This window comes from Aspergillus affinis (assembly GCF_023601865.1).
Source record: "Aspergillus affinis strain CMG 70 chromosome Unknown NODE_31_length_300061_cov_88_125253, whole genome shotgun sequence".
Taxonomy (NCBI): Eukaryota; Fungi; Ascomycota; class Eurotiomycetes; order Eurotiales; family Aspergillaceae; genus Aspergillus; species Aspergillus affinis.
In genome coordinates this window covers 22,778-40,512 of record NW_026515812.1, presented here as the reverse complement: position 1 = coordinate 40,512, position 17,735 = coordinate 22,778, and the positions used below count along the sequence as shown (strand labels likewise).

The window sequence follows — 17,735 nt, the reverse complement described above, 5'->3', positions numbered from 1 at the left end:
GAGGGGATAAACAAACAGCCCAAACGGGAAGCGCTAAGATAAGGGCTAGGGTAGGCACGTGGACAGCCTGGCAGACAATATGGTTTGTATGCATTATGGAACTACCAGCAATCATGGGGCATTTAACTAACTGAATATGTATACGTGAAGGTTAATTGGCCTGCAGGATGTACTGAGCAAAAGCTATGATTCCCGCACCTTCGTGGTCTCCAGAACGTCCCTCCCGTCCGTCTACAAAGGCCGCAAGTGAAGTCCATCACGCCATCAGTCACGTGGCCCTGACTAAGGCCGACCATCGGCCATGAATCCGGGGAATCAATTGACTCCGACAGCTTTCTCTTCCAGTGCAGCTGCTTCCTGCGTTCAGGATAATTGCGATCGTTCGCCAGACCTGACCACAATGTTCCGTCAAAGTATCCGACGATTCGGTACCACTGCGCTGCGCGCAGCAGAAGGATCAACCGCCTACGGTGTCCGAGTATCGCATGCCCAAGGCGTTGTCCACGGTCTCACCGAAGGTAGGCGCTTCTGGTTCCCCCTCATTGACGACGGGAACAAGCTAACAACCCCAAGCCATTGGGAATACCCCTCTGATCCGCCTGAAACGCATTTCCGAGCAGACCGGCTGCAATGTCCTCGGTAAAGCCGAGTTCCAGAACCCCGGTGGCAGCGTCAAAGACCGAGCCGCGCTGTTTGTGGTTAAGGATGCGGAGGAGAAGGGTTTGCTGAAGCCCGGCGGTACGGTGGTGGAAGGCACGGCCGGAAACACGGGAATTGGGCTGGCGCACGTGTGTCGGTCCAAGGGGTACAAGCTGGTTATCTACATGCCCAACACGCAGTCGCAGGGCAAGATCGACCTGCTGCGGTTGCTGGGTGCCGAGGTCTACCCGGTTCCCGCGGTGGCGTTTGACAACCCCCAGAATTACAACCACCAGGCGCGCCGACATGCGGAGTCGTTGGACAACGCGGTGTGGACGAACCAATTCGACAACACGGCCAACCGACAGGCGCACATCGAGACGACCGGACCGGAGCTCTGGGCGCAAACCGAAGGCAAGCTCGACGCGTTCACCTGCGCCACCGGAACGGGAGGTACCCTGGCCGGTATCACGCGCTATTTGAAGACGGTCAGTGACGGAAAGGTGAAGAGCTTCCTGGCCGATCCTCCCGGCAGTGTGCTGCACAGCTACATCCAGAGCGGGGGCAACTTGGTCGAGCGCAGCGGAAGCAGTATCACGGAGGGAATTGGACAGGGTCGGGTGACGGACAACCTGCAGCCGGACATTGATCTGCTGGATGGATCTTTGAACATCAGCGACGAGAAGTCCATCGAGATGGTCTACCGCTGCCTCGACGAGGAGGGTCTGTATTTGGGCGCCAGCTCCGCGCTGAACGTCGTGGCCGCCAAGGAGGTCGCTGAGAAGCTGGGCGCGGGCAACACCGTGGTGACCATCCTCTGCGACGGAGCCTATCGGTACGCGGACCGTCTGTTCTCGAACACCTGGCTTCAGGGCAAGGGCTTGCGGACTGCTATTCCCAAGCACCTGGAGAAGTACATTGTGCTGCCTTAATGTATTGCTGTCATAATGTATGTATGTTGATAGATCTGTGCAATAGCGATTTTACCCACATTCGAGGATCTGTCTTCCTCTCACCATCAATCCATCATTAAATTTCACATCAACATACTTACTATGTAGATCATCTTTCCAAGTAGAGTGGGTTGGAAACAGCTTGACATTGGCACGGGCCGATTCTCAAGACCGATATATATCTGGACACAGGAGCATATTTTTGACGTCACGTTCAGAATCATATTATAACTAAATCCATTCTATTATGCTTATTTCCAGTCATGTATCTATTTCCACAAATATAGAAATCTAGAGCGTCCTCACTGTTTTCCATGGAAAGCATAGATCTAGACCACTGCGCTAGGACATTCCACTCAACAATGAACAAGTTTACGAAGAATATACCCTATTACTCTATATCCTCACGCATAAGATCTATAATACTGAATAAATTATACTATACATAGAGTTGTGAGTCTCACAAACCACCTCCCTGATATCTAACATGTACCCAGAGATCCCAGAAAGTAGTAGCAAGGTGATACCTTACTTACTACCCGCGGAGGACCTCTCACATCAACATGAAAACAGAACCCCAAACTCCGAAATGCAAACCGCTCTATCCCAAACCAACGCCAGCAATGTAATCAGTCGATCACCCATATCAAAACAATCCACCCTATACAGCCCCCTTTTCCCATCTACATCCAATCATATACCTCCCGCAACCTCCCTCTCCACACCTCTAGTCAACCACCCCCCAACCCAGGAAAAGAATAATCAAATCTACTCCTTCTCTGGCATCCTCATATAAGCATCAATCGCAGCACTAAACGCCGCAAAGCCGACACATCCAGCAGCAGCCGCCTGAGGCCCCGCCTTAGCACCAAGAATACCACCGGTAAGACACCCGGCGGAGACACTATTCGTGAGATCGTTCTTGGCGCGAAGTCCCTCAATACAGCACTCAGTGCCGGAGTACAACGCACCCACGATACCGAAGTTCTTGGCGGACGACCAAGACCGCGAACCCATGTCCTTGAAGCCGCGACGGACTTGGTCGCGCCAGGGGAGGTCGGCGATGGCTTTTCCTTGGGGCGTGAAGGTGGAGTCATAGGACATCTATTTATTTAGGGTTGTATGCGTTAGGAGTTTTGGTCTTGATTGATTCATTGAGGAGAGGGATAGAAGGAGGAGGGAAGACATACACTAGCCATAAACAAACCGAAAACACCACCGAGACCGAAACCCATCGTACCGGAGATAACAGTCTTAATGGGACAGGACTCCATAGCCGCATACATCTATAATATCACCAAAAGAGAATCCGTTAGCAAATCTTAACCACAAATCGATATATCGCCGCTCCATCCAAGAACGGAATACTCGTCCCGGTCCCGAAGCTCCGACCCAAAGGCGAGAAAGACATACCATCTTAACCATCATCTGTTCCTGCTCGCTCATACCCTGCATGTTGGCTGGACCGCTGGCACCGGCGCCGCCCATACCGCCCATGCCTCCGCCGGCAGGGGGTGCCATTCCTGGGAAATTCATGGTGAAGATGAGAGGTGTTGGCGAGATCGGATGGAGTAGACGTGGATGTTGGTGTGGGGTGACGGAGGACGAGACTAGCAGCGGGAAGCAATGCCTGCTATACGGAAAAAAGACAGAAAGAAAGAAAGAGACCGGAAAGAAAGGCCGGGATCAACAGCGCTGGTGGAGGAAGAAGACGGTGATGGTGATGCGCCCCGGACTTTTTGCGGAGAAGGCGTGGCGACTGTCGCAAATTTATTCCCGGCGGGCGGGACGCACCATCTATGCAGTTTGGCACGTGACTCTATCCTCGAGTCTACAGTCCAGAGCGAGCAGGTTTCTACCAGTTGGAAAATGCAGGCAAATAAATCGGTATAATTTTTATATAAATATAAATAATCGAAACAAAACTTAAATACAATCTTCTTGCAAGAGCCAAAATATCGTAACGAACGTGGAGAAGGGAATAGTATAATAAACCAGATCTTAAGACAAAACGAGCGACGAGAATCATAAAAGAATGTAAGTCGAACGAAACGAAAAAGAAAAAAAAAAAAAAACATCATATAACAAACAACGCTTCTCGTAAAGGGTATTAGGATCAACTGTCGTAACCCTGCGTTATCCATGTTGGTCTCATGCTCAAATCTAGCGAATCTGTCCACCAAAAAGATAAGAATAACAAAAACAAAAGAAGTAGGTCGCGCATGCACTGTGCGTCTGTCTGTCCATATCCATATTTACAGTATCACCGTGAGGTGGCGTCGAGATGGCTCATATATGAATGGCGCGAAGTTGTATAAATGAAACGGCAAAGAGAAAGGTAGAGTGATTAATCGGTCTTGTCGTCTTTATCAAGAGTCGGAGAGTTGGGCCCGGATAGACTGCGTTCCCATTCCGCCATCAGGTTCGATGCGGTTCGGGTTAGTTTCGAAGAGGGCCCCTTGGCGATGGCGGGCCAGGGGATGCCGTCGGCCACGCTGGGGTCGAGAATGGAAGAATCGTGGATCGGACGCCATTCGCCGAAGCTAGAGCACCAGTCAGCGCATAGACTGTTAGACAGGGTGGAAGTCAGCAATCTCAAACGTACCTGGCACTCGTGCGAGGGCTACTGCCCTGGGTCATCGGGGACTGGTCATGTTTCGATTCTAGCGTGGAGCGACTCGAGGACGGGGTGTGCATTTTCTTCGGCTGCGGCGTGTCCCAGTCATCGTTACCCCAATTGTCGTCAACTTCGAGGTTGTTGGATTCGTCGGCTCCGCGGGTGTTGGTGCCGGAGGCTGCGCGAGCGTTCGGGGACTTCTGCCCAGTTGGATCAATGCCGAATTCACTCCAGAACGACGAATCTATGTCCGCCGATTTAGAGTCTTTACCAGAAGTTTTGGCCCCCGACGACGAGGACGACGGAGACCGCGATGCCTTGCTTCCCTGCACCGACAACCGATCTCTGCTGCGAGACGCCGAGCTCGAATCCCGCGGGCGGGGCGGCGCCATCGCCCTCGACTCGGTCGCATTAATTCCCTCCTCTCCGACCGTGGCCTGACGGATATCCTCGAGGAAGGTCCAGAGACCCTCTCTCAGATCCGAGGCCATTTGCTTGCCCGTGCGCACAAGCGCCTCGCGCGACGGCGGCGGCATCGTCTTCCACTCCGCCAGCTGATCGTCCGGTTTTTTGAGATTGGCAACCGCCATAGGACTGCGCTCCACGGACGGCAGAGTCGCAGATCGCGGAGGCCGGCCCACACGAGCCACGCTCTCTTCCACTTCCTGCTTGAAAGTCGAGGTGCCGGGGACCGGCGAGAGCAACGACAACGCCCGGGTGTGAGAACCCTGGAAGACTCGTCGCCCGTTGGTAGAGACGGTGGTTCCCTTCGCCGCCGCGGCGCGCATACTCTGCCTGCGTCCCAGCTCCCGGCTGAATCGCGGATGATGGGCCGCGGACGACGGGCTCTCGGAGCTGCCGACGCTGCTGTCTCTGTAGTGGCGGGCGGTTTCATCGACGACGGGACCGGGGCGATCCGGGGATCGCAGAGGAATCAAGGGCTCGGCCCGTTGATTGATCTCCGTCCGTTTCTTGGTCTTCTCGGACACCGCCCATTGTTTCTTCAATGAGTCGAGCTCGGTCTCGGCGCGGGACAGCTCCTCGCGGAGCTCCAGCACTCGCCGTTCCTGCGACGCGATGGCCGTCAAAAGACCCGAGCCGTCGTCCTGGTCATCGGCGAACTGCAGGGGAGGATCGAGGGGAAGAGCGGCGGGGGACTGAAGGGCGGAGGGCCGCGTGATGGGCGTCATGGAAGCCGGAGTCGAGGCGCCGGATTCGAAGGCGTTTGGGGGGATGTTGATGGGAAAGTTGAGGGTTAAGCGTTTGGCGTGGCGAGCGGCACCATGAGGACGGGCGGGGAGGGAGGAGCGTTTCTGCTGAGTCTTTTGACGCTGAAGATCCGCAGAGGAGTCATTTGCAGGGGTCGCAGGGGTTGCAGGGGTCGCCAGGTCATGATGGTCCAGGTCCAGCAGCAAAGGTTGGGACGCATCCGGCGCAGCTCCCGCCTCGACCAACCCGGGGAAATCACCCATGACGTGTGACCAATTGAGTGATAAACAAGCACTATAGAAGGCAACTCGACGGTCTCATGACATGCAGAACAAATCACCAGGAAATCTCACCCCGACAAATCAGCAATCCGGTCCGATTTGAGCAAGGCAAGTGAAGAATCCAATAAACAATATCTCAAATCCCGTTCAAATCGAGGAGGGCAAGCGAGGGCAGCGAAAAAGAACGTAAGAAAACAACAACAAGCGCAGGCCAAACAACGTGAGCAAGAAACCGAACCACCCAAACCGGGGGGTAGAAAGAGAGTGTGAGAGAAGGACAGAAGAAGGAAAAGAGTTGGGGACGGAAGCAATTAAAAGGTCTGGCCGCGGGTCAGCTCCAACTAACGATTTAGCTGGATGTTGGCCTCTTGTCACTGGGGTCTTTTTTTCTGCCCTGGATTTGATTTCTAATTTCTAGTTATGTATATTTTTCTTCCGAATTAATTATATTTTCCTCCTTATTTACCGACATAATCCAGTTCACCGTCCAGCAGCAAAGGCCAGACTTTTCCGGGCGGGTCGAGCGCGCATCCTTTCCGCCTGCAGCGTCGCGGCCTTCGCTCTCAGGGGTAATTTTTCCCAGGCAGGACTGCCCGGGCCGTTTCATTCCTATTCTTAGGCGGCTTAATCTCGAGGGATGCGATGCGCATATCCTGATATGCGCAGTCCAAATGGATACTGCTTAATATTGAGGACTCCTGGCGGCGGACAGCTGGTCGGCAGGATGGGCTGTCCATCCCAATATCCAGGTCCAGCGACGGAGTATATCCACCGTCATGGAGACTCCCTTGCGTGGTTCTCTCCGCATGTGGTTGACCGTTGACAGCAGCACCTGAAACTCGGAGCATTTCTATTAGGCTATGCGATTCCCACGAGAGGTCTCCACCGCTAGCATATCCGTTCGGGAAGTGCGAATGGCGGTTGCAATTCGGAAGAAATCCACCGGTACCGAACAATCACTCGGATGGCACAAGTATAACTAACGGTGAACACAACTTGCCGGTTTTGGATAAGCGTATTTTCCCAGTATATCCATCGAAGATGTCCCTTGGCCCCAATGACGAAAAAGTAAACAGAGCTCGCTCGTATTATCCCAACCGGTTTGTTTTCTTGGCATGGGGGAGTACCTATAAGCGATCGGCCATGATTAAATGTCCGATAACTTGGATCACATGGTGAGATATTGTATTTGTATCTTGGTAACAACGTTGTTGCCAGGCGCTATTGTTTAGGGCCGGGAGGCTTTTGTTAGTCTACACTTTGTAGGTCAACAAGTACTGACACACGTCGTACTTTCGCGAAGATAGAGTGAAAGAAAGAAGAATATTATAGGGCTCAAGATAAGGAAGTCGAAGCATAAGAGTTCACAGACATATATAAGATGCTGTCAGATTTAACGACTGGAAAACATGGTAACATATTTTTCTTCGGGCTGCTTTATAAAGGTCTATACCTGTTCTGTCACTTGGCAGGATGGGATATAAGTCCTCTTTCAAGCTTATAGAGATGCTCTGCTTAGATACCCATAAGTGATCAGCATCGTGGCTTTCTATCATAGAGATTTTAACCTTTCAAGGCTTATAGAGCACTCTCGGCGATCGCAACACAGTCAATCTCAACCTTCAAACACTATCAGCCTCTTATACAAGCATGAGGTGATATTGCATAACGTAGCGACTTACTTTAGCACCCCGTCCTAGCTCTGAAACGGTGACACAGACTCTAGCAGGCTTTGGGTCGGGTACAGAGGCGATGTCTGTTGATTGATAAGTATTGCTCACGTGCTGGTTATGCAACTTGGGGGACTCATACAGACAGCATTCATAGCAGCGAAATCAGCTATATTGGTGAGGTAGATATTGACCTGCTGAATATTCAGCTTGAGCACTCCCATGGCATTCATTCTCAAGGAACAGTAACCTTCAGCATCCTGGTGAGGTCACTCCCTACGGTGCGAAGGACCGACTCGAGTAAGCCGAGAGCCGCTTTCTGCGACAGTTAGTGACGGCACATGTCATTGAATATGTTGTTTTCTTTTCATTCTTACAGTCTGTTCAGCCACGTCGTCTGACACAAGTCCCCCGTTTTGGCGTCGACACCAATCTTTCCGCTGCAGAAGACAAGCTCATTGTGGACGATCGCTTCTGAGAGAATTGGTGACAAGAAGTCTGGTCGGTTGATAGCTTGTCTGGAGGCCATTTTCGTTGCAAGATCTAGATTGAAGAAGGACATTGTTGTTTTGGGATTTCAGTGAATTAGATAGATTTAAAGCGTGGCATATCTGCTTAAGTAGCTGTCTACTCTTCACCGGGACAGTGTCGAGCTTCATCCACTCGGGGCTTACCGAACCGGGAGAGTCTTTCAACATCCTTCTCAGTCCCCGGAAATGTCCATCTTAGCGTCCCAGACGAGGAGACAACGAAACGAGCTCTTCGTATTCCTCCGAGCGCACCGAAGGTGAACTTATTGACTGATCGTGGCTCACAACCAGATACCTTTTGCACACATCATCCAAAATGCTTTCCTAAGGCTACTTTTACATAGTAAATGAGTTCAAGCCCACGGGCTCATTGACTGATTTTGCGGACCTAAATTATGAACCATGCCCATTGGCGCTATCCAGTCCATGATCCGCCATCGGCATACTGCTGCGGAATAGGAACATCATCAATCAACTCACTCAACAGCCAATCCACCCCAACAGAAAGACCCGCATCCTCGATCCCAGCCACCCACTGCGGCAACTGTTCCGGATACGTATCTTTCCCGGGGACCAGCGCCGTCGGGGCTACTAAATTATGATCCTGCTGCAGGTCCGCCATCATGGTCATAGTGCGGCTGGCCAGGGCGTCAAAAACATCCCGATACGGCGCCGCATCGGGCCATCGTTCCGCCAGGATCACAAGGACCATTGTACAGTCCATGCAGGTGCTACTGACTTGGTCATGGCGAGAGGCTTCCCGGGCGGTCGGTGACGTCCACAGACAATAGAGGTATGTCAGGCCTGCGAGGAACAGCTCGTGCAGGGCACTCCATGTATAGGTGATTGGTTTTCCGATGGATTGGCGACGGTAGCTGTGACAAAGCGCCTTGGCGGCGTAGAGGCATTTTAAGAAGATTTCGTCGGGTGCCGGATCCTTGGTGTCGGTGATCTGGATGCGGTAGAGCTGCAGCACGGCGTAGTTGTAGTTGGTTTCGTACCAGTCCGGGGTGACGAAATATGAGAGGGCGCCGCCTTCGGGCGGAATCATGGGAGGAGGGGACTCGGCCTTCCACTTTCCAAGGTCGGTAGATAACTCTTGCACACGGACTTTGCGGATGTCGGGGTATAGGAGAGTACTATCGGAGTAGAGAGCCGTTTGGATGCAACCGAGAAGGCTGCGAATTCGGAAGCCGTGGATAGCGTGGGTCATCATCGTGGGCGGTTCGGCTGGTGAAGACCGCGGGGAGCCACAGATGCCTGTTTGCGAGAGGTAGGTTTCCTCGATGTCCAAAGGGAACTAGAATTCCCAATTAATTATAAGTAAGCAGCACGGAGTGATATAGAATAAACAACAGTACCTCCGCGTCAATCTCTCGGAAGTGAAGACTCAATGGTCGTCCTAGCATAACTGCAGCCGAGCACTCCATCACATACGCGCTCCAAAACGCCCTCTTTTGCATCTCTTGTTGTAGTGGGTTCAGAATCGACCTCAACCTCCTCTGGCTACGATGATAGCCGAGATTGACGCATTGGCGTAACGCTTGCCCACCCAGCTTCCTGTGATGTGTAAGTTTGTAAGTATGGCAGGCGAGACTAAGACAGTTACCAATGCGATATGCCCTTCGAAGATCGGAGGGAGTATGCAGCGCAACATAGTATTGCTTGGATACATTGTAGATTATCATGACATAATATGTCATCGATATAGAGCATGGCGGAGACGTATAGTTGCTCGGCCGAGTACCCGGTGCTGGGCAGTAAGATGGCTCCAATGGCGTATACCTAACATCAACATTAGAACATTGCCGTAAAGAGTGGCGTGAGAGCTGTGCATACCATGTTCAGAAAGTATAGAGGTACAGGGTTGTAGGCGAAAGTACTGATCCCCTCGAAAGGATCCTCCAGTGCAGCCTCCCACACGCGGAAAGTTGGCTCATGTATGAACGGGTACTGAGGATGGATGTTCTGAAAGTATGCATTACTCAATCTGACGGCCGCGCGGTAGTCTGGCAGCGGGCATGGCTCCGGGATTGCGCCATGAGCATCGGCAGCCGGCCTGGAGACATTGGGTGATAACGACGATACCACCTGGCGAAGCGATGGTTTGATAAAACGCGCAAAGGCAAACGTAGAGGACGGACCTAGATAGCTGGGCTCTGCTCCCGCCGCGTTCAAGCTCAGCGTGCCAATTATCGAGGGCAGGCCACCAAGGTCATTCCGATCGTCGTCGACAGGGGCAATGCTAGCATGTCCAGGGTTGGCAACAGGCGGCCCGTTTGGCGAAGGAACGGAATCACTTGTTGCGCTTGAACGTGCATCCTGTAGCATATTCTCTAGCAGGATGACACGTTGTTCCAGCGTCTCCAGGTAATTCCGCGGTTGATGTCGCTTTGTTGCAGGGTCCTCGACCAGGCAAACTACGCTTCGTGGTTACCCAGGACATTCGACAAGATGGCACCATCGGATCCCTACCTAGATTATTACGCCGACAGTTGCTGCATGCTGGAACCTGTTCATCGCACTATGCACATGAACCGAGTTAGTCACGGCGTTTGGCACATCTAACAGAGGATGAGTCCTAACCCTGAGTTTACGGTCTTTGCAGCTTATACACGCCACGAGCGTCCTGCTACCGGTGCGTACGCGCTGTGCAGCGCCTCTCTTGGGTCGACTTCTCGAGGGATCAGGCATATTCCGTAACCATTTCCGGAGATTATTTCATAGAATGGCTCTCGATTCAGATACAATTATGGAGATAGTTACCCCGCAAATACATGACTCAGCTGATTGCCGGGTGGCGGTTTCCAATTGCCGGGCTATAGATAACAATAACAATTGATTTAGATGTGCTTCGATACCAAGATACTATCCTGACCCCAAAACGAATAATAGTGAACTCAGCTCTGTGGGAGGGGCCACTGATATGCTCACGCCACCGAAATGATTATCGGAATATAAGAGGAACGTAGTAGCTGTTGATTATTGGCTCAAATCTTGACCCTCGGAGGAATACGAAGGACCAACAAGAAAGCCCATCTTCGCTCAACCATAGCTCGGCAGTCCCCGATTGTCGGATCCACATCGTGGGGAGCACACCATAGTAAAAAACGGATGCAACATCGAGCAATGTTGTGTTTGCTCGGATTTATAACAGACTTTTATCGTCTCTTATCTCCAACTACAGGATAATTTTGCCTCAAGGGTCACCAACTATCTTCTATCTTGGCAGCATAATCTCTCCAACTGCATGACCACAATGGCATCCCGACTTTCTAGCAAATCATCGCCAATCGTGATCGTGGGCGCTGGTATCTTTGGCTTAAGCACAGCCATCCACCTCGCAGAACGCGGCTACAAGAACATAAAAATCATCGACAAGCAAGCATATCATGAATCGCATTATTCCTTCGACAAAGGCTGCGATGCTGCCTCAGCAGGTAGGTAGACCATTTCTTATTCCCCATATCAGCTTCTAACGTCCAAGCAGACATCAACAAGATAATCCGCACGGCCTACGGCTCCGAGATATGGTACCAAGAGCTTGCACTCGATGCCGTCGACAAATGGAAGAAATGGAACAACGAGATAAGAACGGGAAAGACACTTCCTCCCGGATTTTCTACCAATGATGCACTCTTCGCCAATAACGGGACCCTCACGATCACCTCGGATATGTCACTACCACAGTTCGAGAAAGAAACCATTCAAAACATGACGAACGCAGGTCTCGGAAACACGCAGATCAATCTGAGTCATCTGGACGAGGTAGCTCGCGCGAGGAACAACGGCTTCGGTTTCGCTGTGGACGCTTTCAACCTGAAAGATAACCTTGCCTTACTTGACACTCATGCGGGTTTCGCGTACGCGGACAAGGCCTGTCGTTTCGCGCTATACAAGGCAGAAAGCTTAGGCGTGCAAGTCATTCTCGGAGGCAAGGAGGGCACATTCTCAAGCTTTCTCGAGGCTGCAGATTCACATATCACCGGGGTGCGCACGGCCGACGGTGTCTCACACTCTGCCGAGTTGACCATCATGGCCTGTGGCGGATGGACTCCATCGCTTGTCACCCAACTGGATCATCTCTGCGAGACGACGGCCGGAAGCGTCGCCCTGTTCCAGCTATCGCCTAACAAAGCTCTCTGGGATCGATTTGCCCCCGAGAACTTTCCCACCTGGTCGTAAGTAGCCATAGATATCTATCCGACCACGCGAGAAGCAACGCTAACCTAGTCTGACTCCCCCCTTCAGATATAACCTTCGACATGGTAAAAACGGCGGTCTATACGGCTTCGCCCGGGATCCTCACGGCGTCGTGAAGATGGGATACCGGGGTACAAAATTCATCAACCCCCAACCACAAGCCGACGGTGCGACCAGAAGTGTCCCCAAGACACGATGGACGGAGGAATCCATCCGCCAGATCCCAGTCACGGCAGCGCGGGTGTTCAAGGGTTTTGTGCAAGAGTTCCTACCGGAGTTGATGCAATGTGAGATGAAGACCAGGTTATGCTGGTACACCGATTCATACGACAATCAGTTCGTCATTGACTTTGTGCCTGGCAAGGAAGGGCTGATGGTTGCGACGGGAGGCAGCGGCCATGGGTTCAAGTTTCTTCCGAATATTGGGGAGCATGTGGTGGATCGGATCGAGGGGAAAGAGAATGGTTATCTTCCGTTGTGGAAGTGGAGGAAGTTGAGTGATGGGGAGAAGCCTTTTAATCATATCATGCAAGGCATGGGTAGTGAACGGTCACTGCAGCGTCAGACCTTGACGGCGGAAGATGATCTCTCAGAGAAGCCTAGTCGATTGTGATTAAGGACTGTCGTGAAGACCACAAGGAGATAGAGATGTTCATTAGTTAAGGAAGCGACGCAGTGGTGACTGGCTAGCTACATACTTTTGCGCTCAGTGCTTTGGTGAGTAAGTGCCCCATATAGAACCTCTCGATGGGAGTTAGCTTGTTACTATTCATGTTGTTCCTAATGTATGTTCTCCTGTGATTAGGACGCTTAGATGACACCTTAAACATGTCATCTGAAGGATGATGCTCATTCAATGACGTCTCATTTGTGCATATAGGCTAGTTGTTTGCATATTGGCTGCGTTGAATCCATATTGAAGAAAGACTACCTAATACCTCTTGGTCTGGTAGATCGGAGTATAGATTCCTTTCTCAAACAGAGAGTATCTACATCCCAGCTTCTTCCAAAGAAGCCTCCGCCGAGAAAATATATTATCTGCCGCTTCTCGTGGGACGATTAGCACTTGTCATCACTATGTTTCTCATCTTTGTTAGTCCTAAAATCATTTATGTCAGCTTTACCATCAACCCAAAACAGCCGGGTGAATACACTTACCAAGATCTATCCACCCAATCCCCACCAGTCCCAGGACATCCTTCAACAACAATCGTCCTAGCACCCCGATGAGCATTAAACCAGGGACCCCTAAACAACTCTTCTATCTCCTCGACGCTCAGCCCTGCAATCTCTGGGACCATGAAATAGGTATAGAGAATGCTGACGGCACACCAGCCCGCAAAAAACAGGAACGCGCCCCACTTATTAAAGCTGGATAGAATCGAGGGCATGCTATACTGCATTCCGTAAATAAACAGCCAGTGAAACGCCTGGCCTACGGCACCGCCGAACGAACGGATTCGGTTGGGCCAGAGCTCACCACCGAAGAGGTATGGGAGAATATAAAGCCCTGAATCCCGCATCAGTTTCATCCATCAGTCGTTCGGAAATTGTTATTCAAGGGAGAAATAAGGGGGAATATGCGGATTCGATAAACTAACCAACACCATAGCCAAAAGCGTGAATAAAAAGAGCTGCAATTGCAGCGTTAGAGGCGGATTGAGGAACCGGTCCTTTCTGCGTATATCGGATATAAACAGCGAGATAGACATGCGTGATCATCTGAAGACTGGCACCGACGAAAAGAGAGTTCCGACGACCCAGGGCGTCGACGAAGAAGAACGTAGCGATCAAAACGAAGAAAAATTTAGCCAGGCCATACATGCCGCTCAGGAACATGGAATGAGCCGTGTCGCCTCCAGCACCCACGATCTCGAGAACCGGCACCAAGTAGGAAGTAATAAGATTTGCGCCGGAAAGCTGGGCGAGTGCATAGCACATGATGCACTGCTGAAGTCGTCGGAGATTCGAGGGGATGGTAAACGTTTCTTTAGCAATAGCCCAGAAACTGGAGTTTCCGACTGCTTCGGCGGTTCTATTGATGTCGTCTTCGATATCCCTCAGCTCTCGCTCTACGCGAGGGTGGTCAGCTGGTAAACCGCGCAGCTTGACTAAAGCGGCGATGGCTTCCTCGCGACGATGGACCAGGAAGAGCCAACGAGGCGATTCACTGACGAAAAAGGTGGCAATCATGCAGAGAGCCATAAGAACTATCGGTGTGAAATAGACGATCTGAAATTGCAGATTGCTGACAGGAACATGGCGGTAGACGCCTAGAGCGCAGAAGACGGATCCAAAGAGTCCGACATTCATCAGGAGAATAAACCACGATGTGAGAAGGCCTCGGATTTCCGCAGGGGCAATCTCAACGATGGACATTGGACCGCTAACGGTAAGCGGCCCGAGTCCCAGACCTTGAATAACGCGAGCGGCATAGAGGACTTTGACGTTTGGAGAGAAGACAGCCATCAAGGACCCAACACACCAGATGAGGGTATATAGACGAAATGACCAAATTCGGCCAATCAAGTCATTCACGAGAAAGGTCAGGGCAGCGCCCACCCCGAATCCTACGTAGACGATGGAAATAAAAGTGCGGATCTCGTCCGCGTTAGATCCAGAGCTGATCTTGAAGTGATTTTGGAAGCCAGGGAGGGACGGTATAACCGACGATGCACCCTGATCCCAGACTAAACAGAGAAACGAAAATAATCAGTTGGTGTTACTATGGAGGAGAAGGCTTGGTGCCCTCCACATGCATACATGTGTATACTTACTGACTGGAACGCCTCCGACAGCGTAAATAAAACATGAGAGCATCAAGTGACGGTTAAGGATAATTTCCCGGGGTGCTCCGCGGATGGCCTTGCCATATCCTGCTAGTGGAGATCTGCGGACAACGTCTTTGACAGTCATTGTGATGTAGATTTTGACATGCTGCTTGGTGGGCTGACCTTGAAATTTGAAGTTTGACCTTGGTTATCAAGACATCCTATGCATGGCAACGCTAATTGGACATAGATCAGCAAATGTATTCGCCGAGAATAAGATATCGGATTCCCCCGAACGCCACCAGCTTAGCTTCGTATTCCTCCGAGTTATCTCAGATCCTTGTTTCCCCGCGTCCGGGGAACCTTGGTCTTCCTAGTTTATTGTGGACTAGCGTGTCATGGTAAAGATAGTAGTGATAAGCCCCAGTACGTAATTGTTGCCTATCTGATCAGACCACACTGTACTTATATTACAGTGTTATGATCCTATCAAGGTATGAATGGCCTAGTTAGAATTCAGCTTTTATGCCTTGGGATGCAGCGCAGCATAGTTTGAGAATTCGCAAGCTTGTCAGGAGATAGCGTGTTAAAAGAGGAAGAGTACGGGATGTCAGCAGTTTTCTATTTTGCAGCTAATAGTGTCTTCATGTGGAACTATCCGGGAAATCACAGTTTGGCAACACGCAACTCAAACAGACAATTTTCTTCTTCTCTCGTGGCTTCAAGAAAAGCATAGCTCCGCATCTTTTGTGACTATACGATTGCAGTCCACTTTGAAAAACATCTCCATGGCTGTTTTCTTGGAAACCTTTCCGGAGTCCAGTCGAGGTATCATGGTCTCACTCTCAAAGACCCGGAGCGCCTTTGGAAGCATAAATTCGGGCACACGAGCCGCCAAATCTGCACGAATATCCTGCAGCATATGTTCGTGTCGCTGCAGGACGCAAAGTGCTCCATTGACCCGTTGGAAGCGACAAAGCACGCCTACTTCGTTGTCAATGGTATCACCTTGAACTGGTAGAGCGTACGCTTCAGCAATGTATGGCAGCTTTAAAAGCTCACTTTCTAACTCCAGGACAGGCACTAGGCCCCCTGCAGACTCGATAACTAGAAATACGAGCTATATTAGCGATTGAAACAGAGACATAATCGAAGCACTTACAGTCCACTGATGCTCGACCGTCCATCACATAATTATTGCCAACTTTATGAGCAAGATCCCCGGTTCTGTAAAAGCCGGCTTCATCGAAAACGCTAGCATATGGTATTCTATTGCCCAAGTATCTAGAGTAGTGAAGGTTTCAGTGAAAGAATCAGCCGATTGTAGGACAATGAGGGGCTATACCCGATAAATGTGAAGGGGCCTTTGATCAAGAGTTCCCCGCTGTCTCCATCAGATAGCTTTATCTCGTAATTTGGAGAGACTGGTTCCCCAATGCAACGCTTTTATAAGATCAGAAAGACGATTACATCAAGCGCGTTTGTTGGTGACTCACCTCCAGCTCGATTCCGGGTGCAAGGCGAGTTATCACATGGCATAACTCCGAACTTCCATACGTGACCGTCAAAGGCTTCCTAAGAGTATCCCTCCAATATCGTAATAAGGACATAGCCGGGACCGCTCCACTGATGAAAGCGTACTTGATCTTTTGTACTGCGTTGAGGTACTCTTCTCGCTGTCTCTCTGGGAGGTACTGGATGCTGTCCTGGTAGTACTGAGCCAGTCTATCGTATAGCGGCGGTGTAGAGATTACATGCGTAATACCAGCCGAGCGAACCACTTCCCAAATCTCATTGGGTTGACTATCCGGGTCAACGATCTCTGCTCTCTGTCCACAAAGGACTGAAATCAGAACAGGCAGGGCACCTCCTGCCCAATTCACTGGACGAGAGACCAACATGACCTCGTCGGGTCCCGCGGGTGGGCGGTTATAGAATAACTCGCGACTATGAATCACCCCCTTTGGCAAGCCTGTAGAGCCTGATGTGAAAAAGCAAATGGCTGGCCTTGACCCGGATATAGTCATCTGCTTATCGATGTGGATTAGGGGGCCAGAAGGGGCTTCCATCATGGTTATGATTGGTATCAACTCCACTCGACCAATACCTAGACAAGAAGCGCGTTCTTGTATCCGTGGGACTCGTTCGGAGAAGGCCGATCCAACGAGAACGCATAATAGTGAATCCTTTTCTGCAATCTGTATCAAATCATCGGTCGGGAGGTGTTTTGCTGAACAGTCGTTAACTACCTATACTCCCTCCGCAACAAGGTAATAAGACCTACGCAATGGAATTACCATCCCACCCAAGGCGAGAACTGCGAATGCGGCAACGATAAACTCATAGTTTGGCTTGCCTAAGTAGCCAATATGTAGGGTTTGGTCGAATATCAACTGTTCCGATGACATGAAATCCGATAAACGAGTTCTCAGGAGGTCACGCATTTGAAGAATATCGCTTATGAGTTGGTGATAGGTTACGCTAAGGCCGGTGGAGGAGTCATGGCAAACAATTTGATCTTTCGATTGAGCAGTGGTCGCTAGTCTCCGAAAAATAGGATCATCTGGGAATCGGATGCTCATACTTGCCCCGCCAGTATACCTGACCGTGCCACCCATTTTGGCAAGCGGATGTTGCACAATGAAACCGTGTTGAGGAATGGAAGAGTATAAGCAGTTGTGCGGTACAATAGAGAAACAAACTCAGGACAAGATATATTTGAGACGAAATGAATGCTGACCTGGCACAAAGTTAAATATGCCGTGTTGGTATGCAGAAACTAATAGACGCGCTTTTGGCCTTAGCGAGACAGCTGTACTCAAGGTTGGAAGACTCATTTATTTGCCGATTATGCACCGTGAC

General features: G+C 50.8%; 7 protein-coding genes across 7 annotated transcripts; 2 read left to right on the top strand and 5 right to left on the bottom strand.

Annotated features, from left to right (window-relative positions):
• Positions 1-400: 400 nt before the first annotated feature.
• On the top strand, positions 401-1,571 carry KD926_006149 (cysteine synthase A; the record flags this gene model as incomplete). Its single annotated transcript, XM_053099120.1, has 2 exons — positions 401-518; positions 574-1,571. 2 exons carry the CDS (start codon positions 401-403, stop codon positions 1,569-1,571), a joined length of 1,116 nt encoding a protein of 371 aa, XP_052957006.1.
• A 789-nt stretch (positions 1,572-2,360) lies between these two features.
• Positions 2,361-3,128, bottom strand: KD926_006148 (translocation channel protein TIM22; the record flags this gene model as incomplete). The annotated part of the gene is made up of 3 exons (XM_053099119.1): positions 2,361-2,696; positions 2,783-2,878; positions 3,006-3,128. The coding sequence occupies 3 exons, from the start codon at positions 3,126-3,128 to the stop codon at positions 2,361-2,363; spliced, it is 555 nt and encodes a 184-aa protein (XP_052957005.1).
• Positions 3,129-3,939: 811 nt separating this feature from the next.
• On the bottom strand, positions 3,940-5,681 carry KD926_006147 (uncharacterized protein; the record flags this gene model as incomplete). Its single annotated transcript, XM_053099118.1, has 2 exons — positions 3,940-4,135; positions 4,198-5,681. 2 exons carry the CDS (start codon positions 5,679-5,681, stop codon positions 3,940-3,942), a joined length of 1,680 nt encoding a protein of 559 aa, XP_052957004.1.
• Positions 5,682-7,277: 1,596 nt separating this feature from the next.
• On the bottom strand, positions 7,278-7,931 carry KD926_006146 (RidA family protein; the record flags this gene model as incomplete). The annotated part of the gene is made up of 4 exons (XM_053099117.1): positions 7,278-7,319; positions 7,382-7,455; positions 7,512-7,603; positions 7,747-7,931. The coding sequence occupies 4 exons, from the start codon at positions 7,929-7,931 to the stop codon at positions 7,278-7,280; spliced, it is 393 nt and encodes a 130-aa protein (XP_052957003.1).
• Positions 7,932-8,314: 383 nt separating this feature from the next.
• KD926_006145 (Positive regulator of purine utilization) lies at positions 8,315-10,593 on the bottom strand (the record flags this gene model as incomplete). The annotated part of the gene is made up of 6 exons (XM_053099116.1): positions 8,315-9,199; positions 9,261-9,459; positions 9,509-9,684; positions 9,739-10,319; positions 10,375-10,423; positions 10,546-10,593. The coding sequence occupies 6 exons, from the start codon at positions 10,591-10,593 to the stop codon at positions 8,315-8,317; spliced, it is 1,938 nt and encodes a 645-aa protein (XP_052957002.1).
• Positions 10,594-11,158: 565 nt separating this feature from the next.
• Positions 11,159-12,715, top strand: KD926_006144 (uncharacterized protein; the record flags this gene model as incomplete). Its single annotated transcript, XM_053099114.1, has 3 exons — positions 11,159-11,339; positions 11,390-12,080; positions 12,151-12,715. The coding sequence occupies 3 exons, from the start codon at positions 11,159-11,161 to the stop codon at positions 12,713-12,715; spliced, it is 1,437 nt and encodes a 478-aa protein (XP_052957001.1).
• A 446-nt stretch (positions 12,716-13,161) lies between these two features.
• Positions 13,162-17,491, bottom strand: KD926_006143 (uncharacterized protein; the record flags this gene model as incomplete). The annotated part of the gene is made up of 8 exons (XM_053099113.1): positions 13,162-13,201; positions 13,261-13,612; positions 13,704-14,792; positions 14,880-15,056; positions 15,633-15,980; positions 16,036-16,157; positions 16,344-17,103; positions 17,158-17,491. The coding sequence occupies 8 exons, from the start codon at positions 17,489-17,491 to the stop codon at positions 13,162-13,164; spliced, it is 3,222 nt and encodes a 1,073-aa protein (XP_052957000.1).
• Positions 17,492-17,735: the final 244 nt, after the last annotated feature.